We start from the raw sequence: 24,072 nt of genomic DNA, 5'->3' as shown, positions 1-24,072 counted from the left end.
GCGTGGATCACTGGACGCACGACCTTTGCCCGACTTGTTCTTCTCCTTCTCCGACCTTCACGTGTGATATATTCTGCTTTAAATTTAAGGAACTGACAGAAGTCTACGATAGAAATCCTAAAATGATAAGACTTATAACAGCTCAAATGGTTCAAAGTTCACACTTTCGGCCCTGAGCTACTGAACATCTGTGAGTTTTTACTGACAGCTGTTTCTGCTTTTCCAAAGGGCACACAGCAGAAGAAGAAATTACTTCAGGAAATCCGATTTTCAAGTTCAAGTGGCGCAGCAGTGGATTGAACATTGAACAGTTGCTTTTCAATATGCAGATCATTCCTTTCATGAAATCTTTGATAATATAAATCAGGAAATAAGAAGAACGGTCCTGGTTAATATAACACCACCAGAAGGCCAAACATGACTCTAGACTTTAACTGCATGGAAATCGTATCGCTCGACTTCCCTGTTCTGCTATTGGCAGCAGTTTGGATTCATACCCTGTAAAATAACCATTTCGGTGTATTGATGGTGACATTTTACCCCTTGTGACCTGTGAAAGATGAACTGAGTCAATGTCGTTTCCGCTGAGCACCACTAGAGGCCATTATCCAGCTATGATCAGGTGGGGGGGGGGGCCTGAGAGGTGATGTGACACTGTGACACTGAACGTTTCCAGTGAAACCGAAGACAGTTGCTGTGACATGTCTTCCAGGTGGGGTGACCTTTACTTCCTGTCCCAACTGCAAGAAGAAAAGAAAAACCACTGCCGACACGTATAATTACCCACCGACTTTAAATCATTTAGATTTCCACCCGTATACGTCTCGTGTTAAAATTAGCACAGCTTAAAAATATGTAACAGATCGGTAAGTGAAGATCATGGTCAGGGAGGCTTTCTCTCTCTGCTTTTAACTCTCTACACATCAAACACAGTCTTAAATACTTTAGAGATTGTATCATTTTAAACATTAAATACTGATTAGTATATTTCTGATAACCCAGTTCTACAATTTACTATCCACTACATCTCTAAAAACTCATACAACTTTCCTGTTCAGACATTTGGGTTCAAAGTAAGACCACATTAAAATGACTGGGCTGAAATGTATCTATGTAATTGATAAGGTTCTATAAATCTCGAGGAAGTACAGAGAGGAAGTGGAATCCTTCATCCCGAAATAAAGGTCTCGGCACCAACGTGTACTTTTCCAGTTTAATTCCAAACATGTTTCAAGCCAGACACGTACAATTCTCGCAATAAAAACTAGAACGAGGGTTAACATAAAAATAACGACTCTGAATATTTCACTGCTACGTAAAATAAAAATAAAGCTCTCTGCTCTAAATTAATTTGTATACTTTGTTCTGAACAGGCCAGAGATCCAATTCACATCTAGTGATACATTATTATTTTCCACATTGGAAACCAGTGGGGTGCCAATAAGATAAAGATTTGGAATCATTTGTTTTTTAACGAAAACTACGTAATTGCACATGTGAAACCTGTCACAGACTATCAGCTAATTCCATCCATAGAGCAAGGCAGTGACCACACTGCACCTTTATGCTTCAGATGAAATAACTTGTTAGGTAAATAATGATTCCTGGTTACAGTGAGTGCATAGACGAAGCATAAATACACAAGGAAACGATGCTTTAGGGGAAACTCGACCCCCTGATCTTGGCCCTCAACTAGATTAGCTCCTGAACCCCAAAACAACCAATATTATCCCTTTTCCAGCTTTTATTACCTGAATCTTTTTCTATTTCACACACAATAAGTATTGGGCAGGAATGTAAAAACACAACATACTGATACTTGAAATATATTATTTCAGATTGTGTAAATCAACCCATAACTTCAAAATTGCCCACTGGCCCCTCTGAACAAATTACTTCATGAGGTTGAAGACCAGTAGAAAAGATAATACAAACAAGCCTGCCCCCTGGTGGTTAAACGGGTAGACAGTGCATGCAGCTGCTACCACCAACAGATGGTAAAATAGTAAATAAGGCATTAAATTTATACATTACATACTTCAAAACTGCAAATAGCACTTAACAGTTCACCACTAACAACTGATGGGTTTTACAGATTTCTCAGCGTTCACTAATTTACACCAAAAGGGGACATTTTGTCCAAATTATGTCAAGCAGAGGAAAAAAAAGATTCCTTTCTACTGTTTTGATTGTATTGAGCCAGACAGTGGGCCTCAGTGAAAGGGGTAGGATTGTGGGATTAGTAGATGAAGAGGACTCGGGTGCGTGGCAGGGTGGCGAAGGTGTCGGCCATCTTGCGGATTCTGGCATAGTTGATGAATCCACGCAGGAAGAGCAAAAATCCTGAAGAGCAAAGAAAGGTGATGGTGAGACCGACAGTACAAATGAATGCGACAGTAACCAACACACATATACAGTGGCCCAGTGACTCATATAAACCCTGATAAAAGAAACATAACTAATAAATCAAAAGCTATTACTGTACAAAGCTAAATTTAAGAACCAGTTAATAACTCTTGCAGGCATTTTGAGCAGCTCACATTCACTTGTCGTGTACACAGAGTTACATCAGGTGGATGCAGACTTTGGTTCAACATGGCACAGTGAACTGGTTTGGCAACATGTGACTTCTTGAGTAACGACAACACACTGAGGTTAGCGCAGACACCCAGTTCAATATATTGGATTCTGATACACAATAGTAACTGTTACTTTAAAGTGAGTCGTTATTTAGGGAGAAATGTAAGCAGACTTGCAAGTGGGGCAGTTTAAGGCTTTGGAAAGGCATTAAAGAATAATTCACAAGATGAATAACTGCAATATGAAATATCTGCTTCTTTGATTTCAAATAAGGAAATGTACAAGTTGCAAATACAGAAAATAATTCTGACTCCTGAAATGCATTTTTCTTTAGTTAAAACTAATAAATGAAGTTGAAATAACTAAATCCTGTATTACTTGCCACTTTGACAGAAACCCAACTAGCTGTAAATCTGACACTGGTCTGTTTTGATAAAGCAGGCGTGTAAGAAAACAGTAATTATTCATCCAGCAGACACAGATTAAACCTGAGCATCTGTGTTTCTGTCCCACTCAACTTCAGCTTTGGTTTCCTCTACCTCCTGCAGGGAAACTGCAAAATGACCGACTATGTTTAAAAGGCTTGTAAAATCCTTCTGAAAGGAGTAATGCCTCTACGATCAATGGTAAAATCAACTATCCTGCTGTAATTAGTCCATTATATATGTTCACACACGATATGATGCCTTAACATTGAAGCTCAAGAGAACACAAATGTGTCGCAAGCAAAACAAAACATTTGAGTCCCCATTTTGTCTATTTAAATGCAGAGGTTGGCTACTTACCCAACACCAGGAACACCCACCACAGCCAGTACTGTCCATCAAAGTAACCGGGGAAGTATGTGGAGAACTAGAAACCAACAGAACGACAGAAATGATGGGTTAGATAAATATGGCTTACACTGGTTTCACTCAAATGAGTCCTGCATTTTAAAACTGAATGAGGAAAGCAGCAAGAAACTTTTAAGGAAAAAGCAAAGTGCCAACCAGCCAGCCACAACAGAAGCAACATCAAAATACCAGAGTGGTGTTTGGGGCTTTTGTTGTTTGTGCGTACTTAAAACCACATTTTATGTCTTTGAGTGAGAGTGTGTGTGTGTGTTTGTGTATGTGTATATGTGTGTGCATGTGTGGGCTCATACCCGGACGATGAGGATCCATTTGATGAGAGAGAGGCCAAAGCCTGAGATGGCTCCGTAGCGGCCGGCTGCGGACGTGGTCAGACAGAAAGACAGGAAGAAACCGATCCAGTTGAAGAGGAATGCCACTGGAAAGAAGAAGAAAAAGAGTTATACATGTCAGCAGAAAATAAACAGTAAAGACAGGTTATATAATTTAACTTTTCATTGGTAATAAATAAATAAATTGAACACTAAACAAATAAGATAATTTCAGCACAAAGGAGGAGAGAAGAACTAGATTAGATAAAAAACAAACTCAAAATTACTAATGCTGACAAGAACGTCCGGAAAGTTGAGTCCAGACATTTTCCTGGCAGGAAAACATCCGGAAAGTTTCAAGAGCAACAGACTCGAACATTTGCCTTCTAACATAAAACCCCTCTGGAAAATTTAATGAAAATGCCCAGACCCCAGCGGCTCTGTGAAGCAGCTATAGAAAAAAAACAGGTACGATTAGATAGTTAACTTACTGAAGAAAGTGAGCATGAAGATGCCGTCATTTCCTATTCTCAGCTGATCGGCATCTTCGAAGTCGTCTCTGTTCACAAAGTCTTCATTCTGATGGAGGAAGCGACAGAAAGGAGGGGGAAAAATAAGTCAGCTACACTTCAACAGTCTTTCCAAGGGCAGCAGCAGAGCTTTACACTCTATTGTATGTACTGCTCAATCAAATCAATCCTTTTGATAAACTATGTCTTTTTTTAATTACTTCACGACGATATATTCAAGTTACAACACAGTACAACACAAGATGGAGAGGGCGGAGCAAGTTCTGCTGACACTAGATGTTGAACAACACAAACATCTAACAGGCCGATGGAAACATCACAACACAGCAATCCTATTTAATGACTATTCACTGTCAATTCACCCAGAGATCTGGAGTCAGTGAAATACAAAGCAGGTTACCGGACAACTGTTTAACTATCAACTAAGCACTCGCTAACACTCCAAGTACACAAACATACGAGAAAGGGTGGGGAACTAAATACATAAACACTGTGGGTACGTCTGCGTCTTCACAACACACCAAACCAGGACCAAATACACTCCCTCTCATCATACACGCTCCTCCCACTCCTCCCAGTTACCTCCAGTGTACTGCGAATTACTTCGTCAAAAGACTCCAGGCGTTGCCTGCGCGGAGGCTGCTGCTGAGCGCACGGCAGTGTGTGGCAGAGAAACACAACACCAACAATCAAACATGGTGGCCCCACATGCAGTAATGCATCACAGTGACCACTAGTGGTAAGAGATAAGCTGTCTTTTCTTATTCCCAGAAGTTGGGATGTTTATATTGTCTGTATGGACTTGAACAGTTGAACAGCAGTTTTTCAGAACAAGCTTTCTGCCGAGGATGTTTGAATTTCTGCTGCTCACAGACACAGAAGGAGACAGATATGGCTTTTGTGTGTGAGCTACTTCTGATAAGTACTCTGCACTCTGCACAAGACAAATTGTGCTTTGCCTTCAGTAAACAAACGGAGAACTGCAGTTACAGGTTTCAAAACATACATTTCATAAAAGCAAATGTGTCATCAGAGCTATGACACCTCTGTGTCCAATTTCAAATACAATATATTACTAAGCATTGACTTTTGGGAATTCTAGATGAATGTATAAGTAAAGAAGGTCGATTAGTAATGTGTAGAAGCAGCCAATGGAATCGCGCATCGGTGATAGAGAGATAAACTCCAAGGCTGCAACTATAATAACGCTTTCTCATTCAAATAAGCTGAAGCATGAGGGAAGGCCAGTAAAAACATGAAGGCCTCCTTTTATTTATTAGGTACAGTAATTTATAGGAATTAATATTATAGTTTTGTCAGCACTTTCCCTGCTCGCTACAGGTCTGAGGATGTTGACTAAAAAAGGAAGGAAGAAAATGTCTCCTGTCAGAACAGTTTCACTTGTAGTTTACAGGTTCATACCATCTCAATAATGTTACAGGTTACAACAGTTAGGAGAAAAAAAATCAAGACCTTTGTAAATTAAAACTTTGAGAAATTAGACTTTTTTTTATTTCAATTTAAATGTTTCTCTTTTTTTTAAGAATTGAAGTCAATGTTTTTTTCTTTTACTTTTTAGGACCCCTCTTTTCTTCAGAAGCTCCCTCCACTTATTAGATGTCATAACAACATTAGGTCACATTTTGTAGGGAACAAACTCGGTGAACACTCTGTATATCAGGGGTTGTGGGAGCTGAAAGCATATTTTTAAGTCTGGCAGTGCGACGGATTTGGTTCATTGCACAAAGACTGAGTGGCCATGAATCTGAGTGATAAGATTTGTTTTTAAATGACTGAGTATCTGCAGTTGCTCAAAACGGCAACAAAAGCTGGCAGCGACTCATGCAGAAAAGACAGTTACACAACCAGATAAGTGAAGTACATTCCAAAGACTAATCAAACGAACCTTCTGTGGTTAGACACTAAGCACTTCCTGCTCCCCAATACAAGAACTCTCTGAGCAACCGTTTATGTAAACAGTGAAAATGTTACCGCTTGCTCAAAGGAAAATAATAAGTGAGTTGCTCACTCTTCCGGTTACCAGTGGAACAGCCGTCTCAGCTTTGGTTCTTTCTGCTTCATCGTAGGAGGGTAGCGTAGTGGCTACATTGTATGATGGAGGCTTGGGGAAAGCACCGTCTTCCTTGCAGTCAAAGAAGGCTGATGCAGAAACAGCAACAATAAAAACAAAAGGACAGACGCATTACTAACACAGTCTCATCACAAGTTGGCAGAATGTCATCTGCAATAACTGTTAGTTGTCAGACAAGTGAAAAATGCCTGTTGCAATTTCTCAAACTTTGAGATGTTTTCAAATGGTTTCTTTTGTCAGACAAAACCCAAAGATATTGAATTTACGTCACATATATGCATAAAGTAAAAGAGGCAATAATTTATCACATTTAAGAAGCTGCAAACAGTGAAGTAAGATTCAGGTGGAAAACCAAACAATTCCCCAATGGGCCACCATCGTTTATGACATCAGCACTGGAGAAACATCCTGAAGAGTTGTGGTCTTACCAGCATTGTCCTCGGTGATGCTGCTGTACGGGGGAGGAGCGTCAGCAGCTACCTGTGGACTCTCCTCTGGCTCCTCCTCATTGGGAAGCTGGGGGAGGTAAAAAAAATAAAACACTTCCTGGTTTATCTAACGCTAATTGCATTTGTGTCAGCACTGGCTGCTTTCCATTTAACAATACATTATTTTAAACAAAGGCGCTTCACATTGCCTGACGATATTTAAATGATTATTGCAAAGGAGCTAAAACATGAAGCGACAACTGATTGGAGAAGAGAAATGAAACTGAAACCAAATCAAAGTTTTACAAGAACATGCAAACATTAAAAAGAAGAAATGAGCCCGGACCAGTTTCTCTGTGTCTCATTAAAAGCACATTAGCAGCCCAATCGATTAAAAAACCCACAGCTTTGTTGGTCACCTGAGCTTCTCCTAGGCAAGAATTTAACAACCAAGCACATTTACCATTAACACTCATGTCAGCTAATTTTCCAGCACAGGAAACTGATGTGATACTGAATCCCAAGTAGCAAGTCTGCACCAATGGTGTTACGGGGGTGTAAATTACAGGTTAACAACACCTTCATTTTCCCTTTGGTGTGGGTAACACGTCCTGTGGTTTACTAGGAACTCCTAGAAAGATATGCAGCTATAAACCCACAGGATTGAATAGAAACAGAGACTCCACCTTCAAGGAATTCATTAACTTCAATTTCCAGTGAATCCAAGTGTTCGCCTGTACGTGTAAAACTAATAAATTTGTCTGGGACATTATTTTGGAAACAAAATGGCATAATTATCAAAAGATGATAAACAATCTGTACAGATGATATTGTGAGTTCTTGTATTATTTATTTTATAAATCTTTCGGGTGTGGTTGTCATATGAGCCATTACTGGTTACTACCAAACCCCACACATACTTTTAAATTTCATTTATGTATTTTGTATTTATGTTGTGTGTGAGATAAACTTATAAAAGCAAAAATATATAACATGGAGGATTTATAACATCATCAATCTCAATTATAAAGAAAGCACGGACTTGATATTTACTCTTGTTAAAATAAAGCATTTCTTTCAGGGTAATTCCTCTGGAAAATAACTTGTTCTTTTTTAGGAAGCACTAAAATAGACCGTTGCTTTTCATTCCCTGAGATAAAGCACGAGAAAACCATTTGTAAACTGGAACCATTTAAGGCTTAAAGGATTTCAGGAACCTCTTTATCAAAAGGTCTGTGTTTTTATGAGTCCTCCAACCAGTTTTTGGGATGAGCACATGGTCATTGTAGTACAGTGAAGAACCTGCAGTGACGTTTGGACAAAAAACTTACTGATAACACTTGCAACATTAACTGGCTTTGAACCAGAACGCTCTGTATTGGGTCTGCACATTAATTATGACTGCAATCAGTCACATGAGTAGACTTATAATAAGGACTGTCTGTTCCACCAACAGTAAGCAGGTCAGCTGGCAGATTTGGAGGTTAAGCTAGATGACCAGGGAACACGCCCACTGCTGCGCATCATGTGAAATTCAACACGTAAACATGGATGTGGGTAGTATTTATTAGTAAGGGTTGTACTTCAGGGCAATTATGAGGTGCTTGTTCTTAATTTAAGTATTTACATTTTATGCCACCTTATACTACTTGCACTATCTACATATAATTTTGGGTCGACTGTATCTAAGACTTTTAAAACTAAATATTGGAGATTCAGACATTACATTACAATATATTATTTCAATATATTGACTTATTACAGTGGGATTCCTTTTAAGCATTCATTCAATACTCTTACTTATCACAGTGTAACTATTTAAACTGCATTAATTTAATACCTTCACATATCACACATTATCTTTCATTATTCAAATGTCCATTTCTTACTTATATCACTGTTTACATTGTTTTAATTCAATACGATTACCTATCATAGTGTATTTTATTGCATTGTATTACTTCAATACTTTGTTCTTATCACAGTGTAATTTATTACACAATATTAATACACTACTTTTACTTATCACAGTGTATTTTCTTACATGGCATTAATCTAATACTTTCCATTGCATTAATTCAATACTTCTACTTATTACTGTGTATTTATTACACTGCAATTATCCAATACTTTTATTTATAAAAAATATATATTTACATGGCATTAAATCAATATTTTTACTTTTTAACTTTTTACCTGTATATTCCATGACATCACGTTCACGTGTAACTTTACACTAAATACCTAGTTAGCTAAACAGCTAGCTAGCACAGAGGCGTTAGCTGCAGCTAGCATGCTAACACCTGTCGATGAAAACAACGATGTCCTCGGAGACAACTTGACGTAAACTCGCGACAAAACGAGCCCCGAGAGAAAGCGTCGTGTTCCTGACGGAGACAACGACATGACATCCACACACATGTCGGGCTTCGTCAACCTGCTCCGATCGGCGTCAACTCAGCGGTTTAAACGTGTTGACGTTGTCTGAGCTCCTACCTGCTGGTATCTGGCGCCGGGTTCGGCCATTCCGCTGAGAACGGCTCGTCGTCGACCAAAGGGAGAAAGAAGCCGAGAGGGAACCAGAGCAATTATATAACAGGGTAAAGAGGAAACTGAATCGTCCACAGCGAGAAGAAGCTTCTCCTCCTCCTCTTTCTGCTTCTTCTTCTTCTTCCTGCAGTGGCCACACCACTGACTAGGGAGGGGACGCTCTTCCGGTTTCAAAGTAAAAGAGAGCACACGGCCTCAACATGCAGGGAGAAAAAAATTGCACTGTATGTTTACAAATTCTATTTCAGCTTCTTCAGTAATTTGAATAAAATAAAATAAGATCGAGTCTAAGAATATAAGAGATAATAAAAGTAAAGGTATATGTGTTCGTAAATGAAAGAAAAGGTATACAATGTGTACCTAGTAGTAATGCAGAGCCATTGTCTGATAGTAAATATCTATAAAATGAGAATAAAATAAGCAAGTTACATGAAGCTAAAAGTAAAACAACAGTGGAAACATGGCAGTAAGTAAATGAGGTACCCCGAGGGATCAATAAAGTATGGTTAAAAAAAGGAAATCATGATGTTGCAAGAGCTTATTGAAGGAGCTGATACAATGAAGGATGGGAAAGAATGAAAAATACTCTTTTTCTACTTCATACTTATAAAGGTGCAGCACACGTAGCACTATTCAATATTCTCGATCCCAGTAAGAACAACTGTCAGTTTTGTGTCATAGATTGCGCTGATGCTTTTATTTTGAAACTTATTTCAACCTGTGTCATGTATATTCACGTTAACATGATAGGCTCCTGCTCATCACAGCATTGACGTCAATGGCCAAAACAAACTCTCCAGCGCCCCCTGTTGAATGTAGGTGAAATAACATCACCAGTGTCACACAAAGCAAGAGTCGGGCTTATAATAATAGTTATATAAGTTAATAATAGGATGGTTCTGGTGTTCAGTTTCTAAACTTTCAAAAAACTTTATCGTAGCCTTTTTCAATAGGTATGGGCCGATGAGATTATTGGATTTGAGGTACATTGAATATATTTGTATTGCATCAATCTGTAGACCAAATCGTGGTAAAGAGATCATTGTACTGTGGGGTTTGCACCTAGGATGTCCAATCTGACTGAGGTCAATAATAATATTCAGAGAAATTCATCAACATCTGTATTGGCTTCAAATCTTCAAATATTCTTCGTCACATTCTCAATAAAAAACAAAAGTCGAATGCAAGTGGGTCTTGAAAGGTTTTATTGTATCTTTATCTAAAATAAAAAGGCAACAACAATACCTATGACATTTTTGTGTGATGCAAATTGATTTCCAGGTCGGGCTACTAAAGGTTCTGGTACTTGAGGAGCACAGGGTAGGTGGTGCCTATGTGCTTTTGGTTGTAGTGGTGGCAAACGATCTCCACATCGTAGAAACTGAACTGGACTTTGACGCGCTCATTGGGCGAGGTGAGGAAACAGAGGGTGTACAGGGCGAACTCGAACTCGGGGCTGACGCCGATGAAGATGCTGCCCTTGGGCTTTATACCGTTCTTCCAGCTGAACTGAAGAGCCAGGATGTGTTTGTTCTCGTCAGGCTGCAGTGAGAGAAGTGACAGTGAGAGGAATGTGCAGGGTCAGCATTATCAGTCGTAGAAGAGAGAAAGAACATTTGCAACCAGCAGGAGGAGGGGAATATTAAAATTTATAATTTAGAAATTTTAGCTTATTATTATAACTCAGCTTGTCAAAACTTCTTCTTGCAATAAATATTTCTATATGTTATTAGGCGTCACCTTTCATCTATTTTCTCCTGGTGTAAATGGAACTCCATCTAGGAATAAATCCCTTATATCCAGTATTCTATGTTAATACTTTGTCTTTTACTACACTCCATTATACTATGAAAGTAGAATTTTCATATCCCATCACAAAATGAGATATGAAAACCATGCTTCGCTTTTCTGTGTTTAAAGAATAGATGCTAATGTCTTAAATAAGTCACCTCAAATAATTAAACCTGAACTTTTGACTAAAGACTTATTATTATAAGTTGAATTTGACAAATTTTATAGTTATTAAAAAGTAATTCTTGGATAACCCATCTGAACATAAGCATAATAATACACATCTTAAAGATTTTAAAACCCACACAGGTGCCCAGAGTGACCTGAAAACAACAAATACCAGCTCAGTCACCCGCATTATAATTTCTGTTTAGAAAACCACATCCACAAATCTGTTGAGAAGGAGGAGAGAGAGTGAACGTGGCCGCAGCAGAATGTGAGGTTTCTCATCAGAGTGCAAGAACAGTGATGAGATCACAAAGAGCAAGAGTCAACTTGTGGGAGTAGAGGAAAAGAAAAAGAAAAGAGAGGAGCATGAGGTGTCAAGTATAGATGGAGGTGTTACCAGGGAATTGATGATTTGGCTTTGGAGAAGGTCTTAGAAGTCATAAAATGATTTCTCCCACTTGTTGAGTCATTAACATGCGTATGTATCATTTACAATGTGTCATAGTTTACTCCTGGCGCCTTTAATTTTACCATCCTGATTATGAACCCCACACAGCGTACCTGGGGTGAATGTGCACTGACGCTGTAGCCTTTGTAATCGATGTGTCCCAGCTTCTCCTGCAGGTAGAGCTGGATCCAGTTGTGAAAGCCAATCACAGTCCGGCCTCCTCTCGTCTCTCCAACGAACACGTGTTCGAACCCCGAGGAGTCCGGCCTGGTGGGAGAAGGAGAGGAGAACATCACGCCACAAACTCATTCATGCTTAATTCCCATTCCCTCTCCATGCAATGATGAGATAGTTTCTTCCCTGAAGGATCTTGCTCCCTTACATCTCTAAACTTTAACAAAGTCGAGAAGTGGCAGCTTCCATTCTGAACCAGCTGCAGATAAACACCCTCGTCACTTTCAGTCATCTTCAGTCTGCTTACTGGATGTGTTACAGTTTCTCAGCGATAGGACAGCTACCATGACGGTGCCAGATTCCTCAGCTGAAGTTTCTGTATGTTTAAGTTCGGTGCCAGATTCCACCCACCTGCTGGATCCCCTCCTGGCATAGAGTTCAAACCAGATCCTGTACAGCTGCTCCTTGAATTGTGTCGTATCCGCAGGAGAGAGGTGCTTCTCTACCAGGTATTTATGGGCTATCTGCAAAACAAGGAGAGGGTTTTGATTGAAATGCTATTTACAAATCAAACCTTACACTGATGTCCTTTGCTGTATTTGTCACAGTTAAATACCACAAACATTGCTGCCATGACAGTTTCACATTTTGGACACCATGTATAAAATCTCTGTGCGCTCAACTCACAGACTTCAAACTTGGCGGGTGTGTTGCCGAGGATTCTGGGAAGTGTAGTGTCAACTGTGAAGTGTTTTGCATGAACTGTTCTTGAGAATCAAACCCTCATGCTATATCTTATGTAAAATGATGGTTATATTTGTCTATATAACACCCCAACTCCCCTGTAACTGTTAAAGGATGGATGGTTGGATGGATGGATGTGTGGGTGGATGGATGTGTGGGTGGATGGTTGGATGGATGGATGGATGGATGGATGTGTGGGTGGATGGATGTGTGGGTGGATGGAGGGTTGGATGGACGGGCCTCCATGAGGCACAGGAGGATGGGGAGCTACCTTCATGGTGGGAGACTGAATGATGGAGTCCAGGAACTTGTGGTTTTCTGCCACCTCCTCGGGAGTTACAATCTCGGGCTCGCCAGTGTCACTCACGTAGTTATCCAGCAGGGAAATAAAGGCTGAAGAAAGACACACACACACACACACACTCCTCAAACACTGATTTTTGTACAGTCTCGGACAATGGATGATAAAAATCTATGATAATAATAAATCAACAGAGAAGGATCTGAAAACGAGTCACTCTTTATTGATCTTCGTGGATGGTCCGACAAACCTGTTTACGTCTCCAGATAGAGAGTTTGTAAGCTGACATCATTTCTTTGATTCTTTATTTTATTAATTATGAATGTGGACAGATGTGTGTGCGGTAAAATGTGTATGTATGTATCATTTTTAGTTGCTACACAACAAATTTAGTGATGCAATGACAATGAAGCTTTCTAATTCTAATTCTAAATCATGAACCTTTTGAAACTCCTGGATTCAAAAAGCACAATCCCTGTTTAGATTCATGAAAGAGATGCACCTGCTCTTTAACCAGGTCGCATGAACATGAGCAAATACATAAATAGCACAGAGGGAGGAATCCTCCCCTTTTTTTCCAGCAGACGTCAGCCTCAGACTGAACCCTTCATACCGACTCTTACATAACTCAACTCCCCGTGGAGCTCTCTCCATCACGACATGAATCTGTGACAAGCATCATCACAGAGGAGCGTGTGTGTCTCAGCCTCAGCACTTATCGCTGCAGAGGAAGACTTGAATGAGAAGCCAGTGGTTCCAGAGGAGCGTCTCTCTGTGAACTCTGCATGCTCAGGGATTACGCAACACGTCGCTGTTCGTCATAAGGAGATTACGAGTGTATAAAAAAGGCTTTACTCCGAAGGGAGATGACGAGGAGGATAGTGTCAAACTGGCAAAATGGGACATGTTTTTAAGTCAGTTGTGTAAGAGGCAGCAGACTGGTGCCACTTCCACAGGAATCCAGTTGGTGGCTGCCTTGTTCCACAGAAGAGACACACTGAGTATTAGGGCTCAAGGAAAGATGGCTCACTCTGCATAAAGTCAAATAATTAGAAATAAAAATAACTCAACCCCCCAAAACATCCCTCTGCCCACTTACCCAGAAAGGTCTCCTTTTTGAAAATGTTCTCGTCAACAAACGTAAACAGAGGATATCCCGCTCCGTCGTTGTTGTCGTTCATGGACATGCTGTCTCCAGCTTTGCCCTGAGGCAGAGAGAGAAGCATTCAAACTCCAACATCTGACCAATATGACAGGTTTCCCCAAAAAACATCAGCATCATCACCTCCAGCAAGGATGTCCTGTCTTTGTATTCATTGGTTGGTTGGTTCTGTTTGTTTGTCAACAGGATAAGCAAAAACTACGAAACTGATTTCAACGAAACTTGGTGGAGGAATGGGACAAGAAAGAACCCATGACGTCACAGTGGATTCTGTTTTCACTTTTGTTACAGTTACAAGTTTTTTGACATCTTAACTGATTTCCTAGGGAACAATTAATGGATCAGGATTTTTGGGCCTTGAGTGCCCTGTTTCAAGTTTAATGTGCCAGATATGATCTCTTTGTGACCTTTTTATATCCACTTATAGATAAATTGGATTGATGCATTTCCACCAGGCCAATTTAAATATGACTTCAGAACCAAACAGTACGACCCTGAAAACCTAAAGTCGTCCTGCCGTCTATTCAGAGGTTCTAGTTCAGGTTTTCTTTTTCTTTCTCTTAGATTTTCTCTTTCGGAAGTGGGGAAGTATTAAGTTTAAGTGACTGACGGGCACAAGCTTCAGCTCTGTTTGCAATTAATGAAATAAACCAACAGCTCTCATGGCAAATTCACAATGTACAATACTCACAGGTTGTATTGAATCACATTGTTATGTTAAAATCAGTGTTGTGGCTTTTTCCTGATGCTACATGTGATAAGATGGTGTTTAAATTGTAGATGTGTTTTAAGGGCCCGGTAGGTTAAAGGTCAAATATACAGGCATAAGTGTGTGTGTGTGTGTGTGTGTGTGTGTGTTTGTGTTGCACCTGCAGGGAGATCCTGTAGTCTTTTCCTGGTTTGAGTCTGTTGACATCGTTGTCCCACAGCTCCTGCACCATGGCCGACAGCTCTCTGTCGCTCTCCATCATGATGCGACCGCTGGGTTGTGTTGGTGCTGCTGCAGTGGGTCAGCCGGGGACGGTTGTGTTTTCCAGTCACGTCTCTGACGGGAGAGAGACAGTTAATGAAGCCTCTGGTTTTTGACATTGACATCGTCTGGAGGTTTCACAATGAGCTCATGAGGTGGACAGGGAAAAGTACATTTACCTTAATAAGACACACAACTGAAAAAGTATTGGTAATGAGTATTTTATGAAGAAATAAAATAGCATGATTTGCTACACCATCTTTGGACTTTGCTTTTATGAATAAATTTTAGTGCCGATTTCCCCTTATTGTTTAAATACCCTTTGCATGGATGTTGAGTTTTAAATTATGTTTAATTTTCATATCTTTAGTCACGTATTATTTGAATTATTATGGAATTTAAGCTATAATCATGAGATTTACAGGTTAATCATTTAAGTTAGTTAGTAGATAAGTCAATTGATTATTTTCAGTTAATAGCCCGGCTCTCCAGTTAATTCTTATTTTATATTAATCATATCAATATATCTGAAGTTATATGGCACTTTACGTGTAATTAACTGAATTTATGTTCTTGATCCACTGTTATAGATAAAGTACATACAAATAATAATACATCACATCCTCAGACCGATCCATTGAATAACCATCCTTTCACACATTGATCATGGAACAGTCGTGAAGTGAACCCGGCGCTGTGAGAGTCCAAAGCATTGTTTAAAAACACAACAGGCAGAGAACACGCGTGTGCCAGGGCTCCACCACTGCATTCCACAAAAACATGGCTGACAGCAGACCAAGCATCCATGACAGCGACGTGTGAGATCTCCATCATCGTCCATCTAAGCCCAGGGCCGCATCCCATCATGCACCTCATCAAAATCCACTGACCTTGTTTTTTGTGGAAACTGTTAAAAGTCTAGTCTTGTCTCTGTGGTGGAGTGAGGTGAAAACCGCTGCTGGTCACGAGGGTCAGGGACGATCCTCCGTGCTGCTGGTCAGATGCTGCTGGTGCTGCTCCCCTGTGTTTGTGAGAGCAGGTGTCTTTAGGGGCATGGAAACAGTCCGGCCGCTCAGTCGGTGTGTATGGAGAAAGACAGGCAGGGGTTGGGGGGGTGGACAGAGAGCACGAGGCAGCAGTGGACAGCACAGGGGAGAGGGGCCGTTTTAAAGGGTTATCCCCTGTCAGCAACTCTAGCCAAAGGGCTTTACACCATGTTGTCGTCTCTTTTCAGTCTCAGGCTACAACGTGGGCTCTTTGTTTCTTTAGTCTTTCATTGTTTCTCTCTCTGTCACAGCATAACCTCTGGAGCACAGGGTAAATATGGGTCATGGTCCAGGTAACAAGATATACTAAAGGAGAGTTTGCATAAAGAACGGCAAAGAGCGAAAAAAAAAAAAAAAAGTTAAGTCGACATAAAATGCACATTTGAATCAGGGAATATAGATGATTTCTTTATTCAATCTAATCTTATTCTGAATGATCCCTTGTTAAAATGTTTGTTCATGATTGAGGAACTTTAATCATTTATAAATGGGTCCCACAATTTTTGAAAAAAGCAGATTCAAGTGAGTCCTCTTATCAGATTTGACAGTTCGACACTCAGCATTTTCTTTGTTACTTTTAAAACGTGTGAATTATTGAAACGTTGACCTGCTAAACGTGTTTTATATATTCATACATCTACAGTTTGTCACTTTTTAAATGGTTTATAATTGTATATTTTATCTTGTTGTACTGAATGCTTTATTTCATTGTAATGGCTCATATAAGGGTGACATCGTGTGTCATGTTAAATCCTAAATTTCATCCCTTTTTTCAGTCCCATTTGTGAGGAAGAATGAAAGCGTGTACAAAAAAGTATCATCAACATAATCCATGGCATCAACAAAAAGAAAAATGGGGGAAAGAGCTTATAGACAAAACATGAACTAAATTGTATACTTTTCATCTGAATCTATGGAATTTCCTCTTTGTACAATTTGTATAAACTGGGATCAGACTTTTGGCCAAACCCTATTTTCATTATTTCAAAAAAAAAAAAAAAACTCAGAGCCCAATCTACAACTTCTATTACCTCTGCTAAAGAGGACATGTTTCCACCTCCGTCCTTTGTTGGTCGCAAGGACGTAACTTTGGGTTGAACATTAGGGGGTTGAGTTTAGATGACGTGGTCAAATACTCTGGATAATTCCAACATGAATATTTCTTACCGATAATCACTTAATGGACCTAAGAAATAATCCCCTTAAACATTTTACTTGCCAGATAAGTCCATCTAGAAGCCAAAGTAGCTTCGATTAAGTTATTCTTTATCTTAATCACTTTATCATGTATGAAAAAAGCTCACGTTGTTTCATGCAATTTGATGGTATGATTATTCGGGGGGGTTGTACAGGCCAGCTTTTACATTTTGGTGCAGTTCAAGGGATTCAGGATATTTCTTATCACAGATATGAACATTTCCATTGGCTTCTCTAGAGAATAATTCATGGAGTTTGATGAAAAATAATCAGGTACATTCAGGGAACTGATATTTGAGTGCGTGTAATAAGGGGCAGATCCAAATAGAAATCTAGTGAATGTAAATGTGGTCACATGAAGGGTCTGTTGGGCCTCAGTGAGTTTAAAGCGTGCTGGGCTCACTGCATCGAAACCCACTGTGATGCCAGAGATAAGTAACAAGCGGCCTTTTTTCAGTTTGGGATCATGTGAATAAAACAGACAACGTGTTCCGTGGAAACATTTATTTTGAGGAACAGTTTGTTAAATGCCTCGCAGCAGGATTCTGTAAATCCTTTATTCAAACGTGAGGCATGAAGTGAAAGTGGGTCTGCGTTGACAGGAAAGTGGAATCTGTGGGAACGGGGGATCGTCTTTTAAACAGCTCCGACCAACTTTAACTTTGGAAGCATTGAACAATGAAAAACTGATCTGATGCAAGTTCAAACTGAGACAAAAGCTGCTTGCATCAGAGTCCTCAATGTAATCCGATTTGAAAAAGAAAAAAAAAAAACATAAATTAACATACAAAAATGTTTTTGTATTTAGACATAACCAACAGAACATGGCCTCCGTCTGACACTAACATTTGGCAACATTAAAATGTCAGTTGTACAAAGTGTGAAAAATGTAGTTATAACCATAATTTAAATACCCTGGCTGTTCAACAAGAGAGGATTTCCTTTTTTAACAGGCAAACACACAACCATAATCGCAACCCCAGTAACCCAATCAGAGGACTTCCTGTCATGAATATCCTCCGTTATGACAATCTGTAAGGACAAATGAAAAATAATGAATTAAATCTGCGCAACCAATCTCAAGAAATTATTCTTTCCAAAAACTGCATCCAAACAAAAGATGACCCGTCATGTCTGCGTTAGAGTTTCCCCACTATGGACCTCGACAAAAAAAAGAAAAAAAGACTAAACTAAAATTAAAACAATAAAAACAAACCTCTGTTTTAAAAGTGTGGCTTAGTGGCAAAATCATTAAGGGTAATAACCTGGTGAGGGGTTTTCTTGTTTTTACATGAATATGAAGAAAAGTCACCCAGGCATTGAATGTTTTAATACGCGAGATGCCACGTCATGTTCGAACGTCATATCTCGGTAAACGGTTGCGGTGACGGTTGTTCTAATCCAGACATGGAGGAGGTGAAGTGATGGTATCATGAGCTAAAGTGCATTCAGAAGGAGCGAACGGCTCGAGAGGCACGGCACTGGGCTCAGTCCTCCTCATCGCTCCACAAGGCATCTTCGTCGTCCAGGTCCACACCTTGGAAGAGTCTGCGGGGGCGAGAAAGACAGCACACACGTTCAGAGCTCGGTGTTGCAGATGGATATAAAAGTGCCATTGACGGAAAAGAGGAAGCGATCACTCACTGGTTATAACAGGGTGAATGAGTGTTGTTAAAGTGGCTGTATGGGTTGACTCGGCTGAGGACGCCCAGGCACAGCCAACAGAAGTATTGTTTACACGAGGTACAGGTCATCTTGTTGCAGCCGTCCACTTTCTGCAGAGACAAAACATCAGAGGGAGAAGACGCAGCAAACATCAAACATCAAACATCAAACCCTGGGACAGGACGTGAGCTACAGGACACTAGAGTCAGTTTAACAGAAGCTCCAAGCAAACACTTTTTCATTGTTACATTTAAAACTGAAGGAGGAAACTCAGGTACAAAACTCTGCATCATTCTGTGTAAAGTATTAATAATTGACAAGCAGTGAACTATATGTTCCCCCCCATGATGATGTTCAAAGGCTGCTCTACTGTGCTGTGACCAGCAGGGGGAGCCCAACCTGGATATTGGTTCCACAGCGTGGACAGGATTTGCAGTTCTCATTGAGCCAGTCTCTGCTAAAGGATTCTTCCACCGCTTTCTGGATCACCCTCTTCCCAAAGCGCTGCTCCAAGAACTTTTTCCCCTGAGACGTGGCTGACAGGTATTCGTCTCTGAGATTACGCAGCTCATCTGTGAGACACGAACAAAGGCAGGGACAGAACAGGGTTTAGTGTGAGGGGTTTGGGCTCGGTACTGTTGTTGATTATTGTTTAGAAATTTAACTTTTTAACGATTCCTTTATTCCTTTATTGGCATCTTTGAAAAAAAAAAATCATCACGCTGTCTAAAATCCATAAGAAGCGTTATGATGGGTTCAGAAATAAATAATCTAAAAGTTTTCGGTTAACTGTTTCTGAAATGTATTGTATAAAAAGTTTAATTAATTTATGAATGAACAGCTTTACCCAGAAGCAGTTAATCTAAAAAATGTCCGTTTATTCTAAAAGAAGCAACATAAAATGATAAAGCGAAATACAGCGGATAAACAGTGAGATAACTCGATTCTTTATTTACACTTTCGATTTTTATCCATTAAAACAAAAACACCTGGTAAAATCACAGGACATGTTACAAATCTACGTGTTTGAATTGAAGGGCAGTGTCCATACCAAAGTGTCAGGAGTAATAAACTTAACCACTATATAACAATACTGAAATAATAACTTATTCTTATTCTTATTAACATTACTACTATATTTCCAATAACATTACCTGCAGGGATTTTACAATTGGAGACGCCGTGATAGCCGAGCTTGCACAGCGTACAGAAAGCATACTGGCAGGCAGTGCAAATGCCCATGGTCGTGTCTGGCTCCACCATGACGGCGGTGCCGCAGGACTGACGGGGACAGTAGACCACGTCGGCCATGAGGTCCAGAGACGACTGAAGCAGCAAGCGGTCATAACGGGCGAACAGCTCTTCATCCACCAGCTGCTTCACCTGCAGAGTTAAGACAGAGGCAGGGAAACAGAGGAGCGATTGGTATAATAGGTTTGATAAAGCTGGGAAGCTTGGAAGTTGAACCTTGGGAAGTCACAGTGTAAAATGATTTTAGAACTAAAACACAGATATACACTCATACCGTGTGAACGTACCGTACCTGCGATGGTGTGGCTAAGGAGGTACATTTTGTCTCAGGGCAATTAAGGCACTGAACGTTGCCGTCCCGTATTTGGATCTGGAAGTATTCGGTCATGCAGGCCTTGCAGTAGACGTGCTGGCACTCCTTAAAGCAGAGGCACATGGAGCCCAGCTTCTCTAAGAAGCAGATCCCACAGCAGAACCCTTTGCTGTCGAACACCTTCTGGCGCTGCGCCTCATCAAAGTCCAGGAGCTGAGGTAGGAGGTCAGAATGTGGGTCCCTCAACAGGACGGTCCGCGGGTCCAGTTGAGAAGACGCCGCCAACTGCATTTCAGACTTTCCTTTCTTCACTTCTCTTTTCTTCCCCTCAGCGTTTTCAGAAAGACTCCCAGGCTGCGTCAGAGCTGAGGATAACAGGTAAAGGATTGAATCAAATTTCAAGAAGCAAGTAAATCACGTTTTAATTAAGTGGACATCTATACAATTTACTCTATGGAATCATAATTCACTCAATCATGCCTCACACATACTTTAGCAAAAAATAAAATCACAGCATAACAGTGTACTTGCTCTCACCTTCTCAGTATAACTTTAAATGAGGTGAGATTACAAAATACAACATGATCTATACTCCCCTTCTTATCTTTGCTAATGTTCATGCATCACAAAAAAAGAAATACTATACCTGTAGCTGCTGGGTCGGTTTTCCTGCGCTCCCCACCTGCCTTACTTCCTCCCCTGGTGACTTCAAGGGGAGACTGGATGCCAAGAAAGTCCACAGCCTCCTCTTTGAGAAGCTGGATCCATGTGAACAGAATCACGCAGCCCTGGTTCTCCTCCCACAGCTCATCCAGACGTCTGCACAGAGAACTCATCTGATGAGGGAAAGCGGAAAAAGAGAAAAAGCTGTTATTGAGGGTGATGAAGTTTAAGTGATTCTGTTTACTGCAGTAACATCTTTATGGTAGAAACAAATCACAAGAGGCAAGAGACAAGATAATGAACTCAAATATCTTGGCGGCTTTCCAGAGCTTGGACAGAAAAATGGGGTTGGTGGTATCATTCTTGATTTGGGCTTATTCTTACCTGTGCTCTGGTTATCCATTTGGAGCTGAGAGTGAAGATTGGTGATAAAGTGGAAGGATATTCTGCAGGAAGCTCGAAGTTGAGCACCAGAGGAGGCAAGAAGCAGACATTGTATTCTGATTTGTTCTCTCCTGCAACAGATAGAAGATCTGAGATCAGACACGTCCCACATGGCATTACATGATGAATAAGCATCAAAACATCTGAAGTACGTCACTTTCTCACAGCACTGTACTTTGTACAATAAAGCATTATTACAATTACCTTTAACAACAATTTTGAAATCAGGAGGAAGCTCCAAACAGAGCTGAATCTCTCCCCCCTGAGCCGACTCGGCTCGGCGGAACTCATCCTCATCGTAAATACTTGCTAAAGCAAGCAGCTCATCCTCCTGGGCTTCCCTGTCCTCAGACATTTACATTCCTGCAAGAACAATGACACGAGTGACATCAATCCATCAATCCATCATTGTCAAAGTAAAGCAGTTCCAAACACGGCTGTTGCAATGGCCAAGACAACAGACATCAGATCAATACAAACACAAAAGCAACTGTTGACCTTACTACCTTATAAGCTATCGCTTTTGTGGATTGACTTATTTAATCAAACATTTGTTACTTGTTATCCTGCTGACTCTTGAAAATGTGATGATGGTCAGAAGCAGAAGCCACAAGTCAAAGTCCTTGATTTAACCAACCTTCAAATAAATTAAAAAAACTGAATTTGAAGGGTTGAAATTGGTTAAATTCTGCAGCAGATTGTATCGATCAAAGACAAAAAAATTATTTCCATGATGACAAGAGTTTGAAAAAAAGAATAAATGAGAGTGGGAACGTCCTGAACGAGCCAAACTATTGAGTGTTTGAAGTAAAGGGTTGAAATTGGTTAAAATATGCAGGAGTTGTTTGTAACTGCAAGAACTGCAGAAGAGGGTGAATATTTCAATCAGTACAAGGAGTTGAAAAAAGAGCAATGAGTAGGAATGTCCTGAACAAGCTGAAACATTTGGATGTTGAAATCGTTGAAAGTGTGCAGGAGGTTTTGGCGAATGAACAGCAGAAAACAGCAGAAACAGCTGAACCATCAGCTACATTAATAAACTGACATTGATCATTGCACAGTCAATGGTCAGTTGAAGAAGTTCACTCATGTTAATACAGTCCAGTCATAAATCCTCTCTTCAGAATTATTGAAATATTTTAGTGTTGACTCCACTGTGTGATCATTTTGAATGCTGTTGTTTGGGCTGCTGGTTTTTGCTACACACACTGATCCGTTTGAACAAGATGTAAAGAAACAAATAAACAACTGTCCCCCGTTATGATGGATCAGTTCCACAGCTCCTCTTACTTCAGCCTGACAAGTGATCATACAGGAAAAACAGCTACGACACAAACTGGGCTTCACGACCACAATGAAGATTTATTGTAGAATTTCTGAATGACACTGGATTAGTTTAACATTTATTTAACAGTGTTTAATAAACTGGGACCTGAGTCATGACATTACATTACATCAGCTCTCGTTAAGCTACACTGTAGCCCAACAGCTAGCTAGCGAGCACAAGTAAACTTTATCGACATTAGACAAAGTCGTGTTTTAATGACTTTAATGTTTAACATTAGACTACTTAGCCATGTGTGTTGTTGTGGTCAGAGGCCAACAACCAAACATAACAAGGAATGTAATCAAGCTAAATAAGTAGACAGGCAACTTTAGGGAGTAGCCGTGCAATAGCTAGCCATGCTAGTTAGCAGGGCTAGCTAATGTAAACAGCAACTACGGCTCCAGAGGGAGCTCGAACCTGCTGCAGCTGTTGCTCTGCGGTACCACCGTCCTGCAGCCCTCACACGGTACAGTACCGATGAGACAGTGAAATCCACGTGTTCATTACCTTCTCAGAGACACAAGTACCAGCACTGACAGCTGCTGCCTCCGGACTGGATCCTCTACACACACCGCGGACTACAGTCCAGGAGTACGGGAAGGCAAAGAGGACAAAAAAACCGGCGCTTTCGTAACGCGCAAACTACACGTGATTATTACGCTAATATTTATGTTGCGTTAACATGTGAGAAGTACGTAATGTAAACTTAATGTAAGTAGTTGAGCTGCGAATTAAATTAAACAACTTTGTATATAATTAAATACATTAATAATAAATTGTTTATAAGAACACGTTATCAATGCATAATATTCTTGCACGTTATCAACTAAAAGTACTTTAGGACAAAGTAATTTAACTTAGCCCCTAGAACTAGGGCCTAGTTCAACTACTTACATGAAATGATATTATAACTTAAACGTATAACTAATATATGTTAAATATAATAATTCAACACTCGAGTGGAAGGAATAGACCTTTAAAAGTGTGATTTACGATACAAATTTGTTTGTGTTTACAATTGTTCATTCAATAATCGTATTTATATATAAATGTATATGTATTTTTT

The 24,072-nt window shown here is 40.1% G+C and overlaps 3 protein-coding genes across 5 annotated transcripts; all 3 read right to left on the bottom strand.

Moving 5' to 3' along the window:
* Window positions 1-1,199: 1,199 nt before the first annotated feature.
* Window positions 1,200-9,496, bottom strand: ndfip1l (Nedd4 family interacting protein 1, like). Of its 3 annotated transcripts, XM_053441404.1 has the most exons (8): window positions 9,289-9,496; window positions 6,793-6,880; window positions 6,302-6,432; window positions 4,855-4,914; window positions 4,234-4,321; window positions 3,725-3,849; window positions 3,366-3,432; window positions 1,200-2,343 (listed from the first exon to the last, which is right to left on the bottom strand). In XM_053441404.1, the coding sequence occupies exons 1-8, from the start codon at window positions 9,316-9,318 to the stop codon at window positions 2,240-2,242; spliced, it is 693 nt and encodes a 230-aa protein (XP_053297379.1). In that variant the 5' UTR covers window positions 9,319-9,496; the 3' UTR covers window positions 1,200-2,239. The 3 variants fall into 3 exon arrangements, with proteins under 3 accessions (XP_053297379.1, XP_053297380.1, XP_053297381.1); XM_053441405.1 differs by lacking the exon at window positions 4,855-4,914; XM_053441406.1 differs by lacking the exon at window positions 4,855-4,914 and having other exon boundaries at window positions 6,314-6,432.
* Window positions 9,497-10,632: 1,136 nt separating this feature from the next.
* On the bottom strand, window positions 10,633-15,101 carry endou2 (endonuclease, polyU-specific 2). Its single transcript, XM_053442159.1, has 6 exons — window positions 15,000-15,101; window positions 14,068-14,173; window positions 12,939-13,060; window positions 12,335-12,447; window positions 11,863-12,016; window positions 10,633-10,884 (listed from the first exon to the last, which is right to left on the bottom strand). Exons 1-6 carry the CDS (start codon window positions 15,099-15,101, stop codon window positions 10,633-10,635), a joined length of 849 nt encoding a protein of 282 aa, XP_053298134.1.
* A 2,731-nt stretch (window positions 15,102-17,832) lies between these two features.
* Window positions 17,833-23,639, bottom strand: rnf14 (ring finger protein 14). Its single transcript, XM_053440841.1, has 9 exons — window positions 23,514-23,639; window positions 21,884-22,042; window positions 21,620-21,750; window positions 21,219-21,408; window positions 20,552-20,937; window positions 20,163-20,391; window positions 19,408-19,580; window positions 18,988-19,118; window positions 17,833-18,891 (listed from the first exon to the last, which is right to left on the bottom strand). Exons 2-9 carry the CDS (start codon window positions 22,032-22,034, stop codon window positions 18,831-18,833), a joined length of 1,452 nt encoding a protein of 483 aa, XP_053296816.1. The 5' UTR covers window positions 22,035-22,042; window positions 23,514-23,639; the 3' UTR covers window positions 17,833-18,830.
* Window positions 23,640-24,072: the final 433 nt, after the last annotated feature.

This window comes from Pleuronectes platessa, chromosome 15, assembly GCF_947347685.1.
Source record: "Pleuronectes platessa chromosome 15, fPlePla1.1, whole genome shotgun sequence".
Taxonomy (NCBI): Eukaryota; Metazoa; Chordata; class Actinopteri; order Pleuronectiformes; family Pleuronectidae; genus Pleuronectes; species Pleuronectes platessa.
Note: the sequence above shows the minus strand (reverse complement) of the source record. Positions and strands in the feature narration are given on the sequence as shown.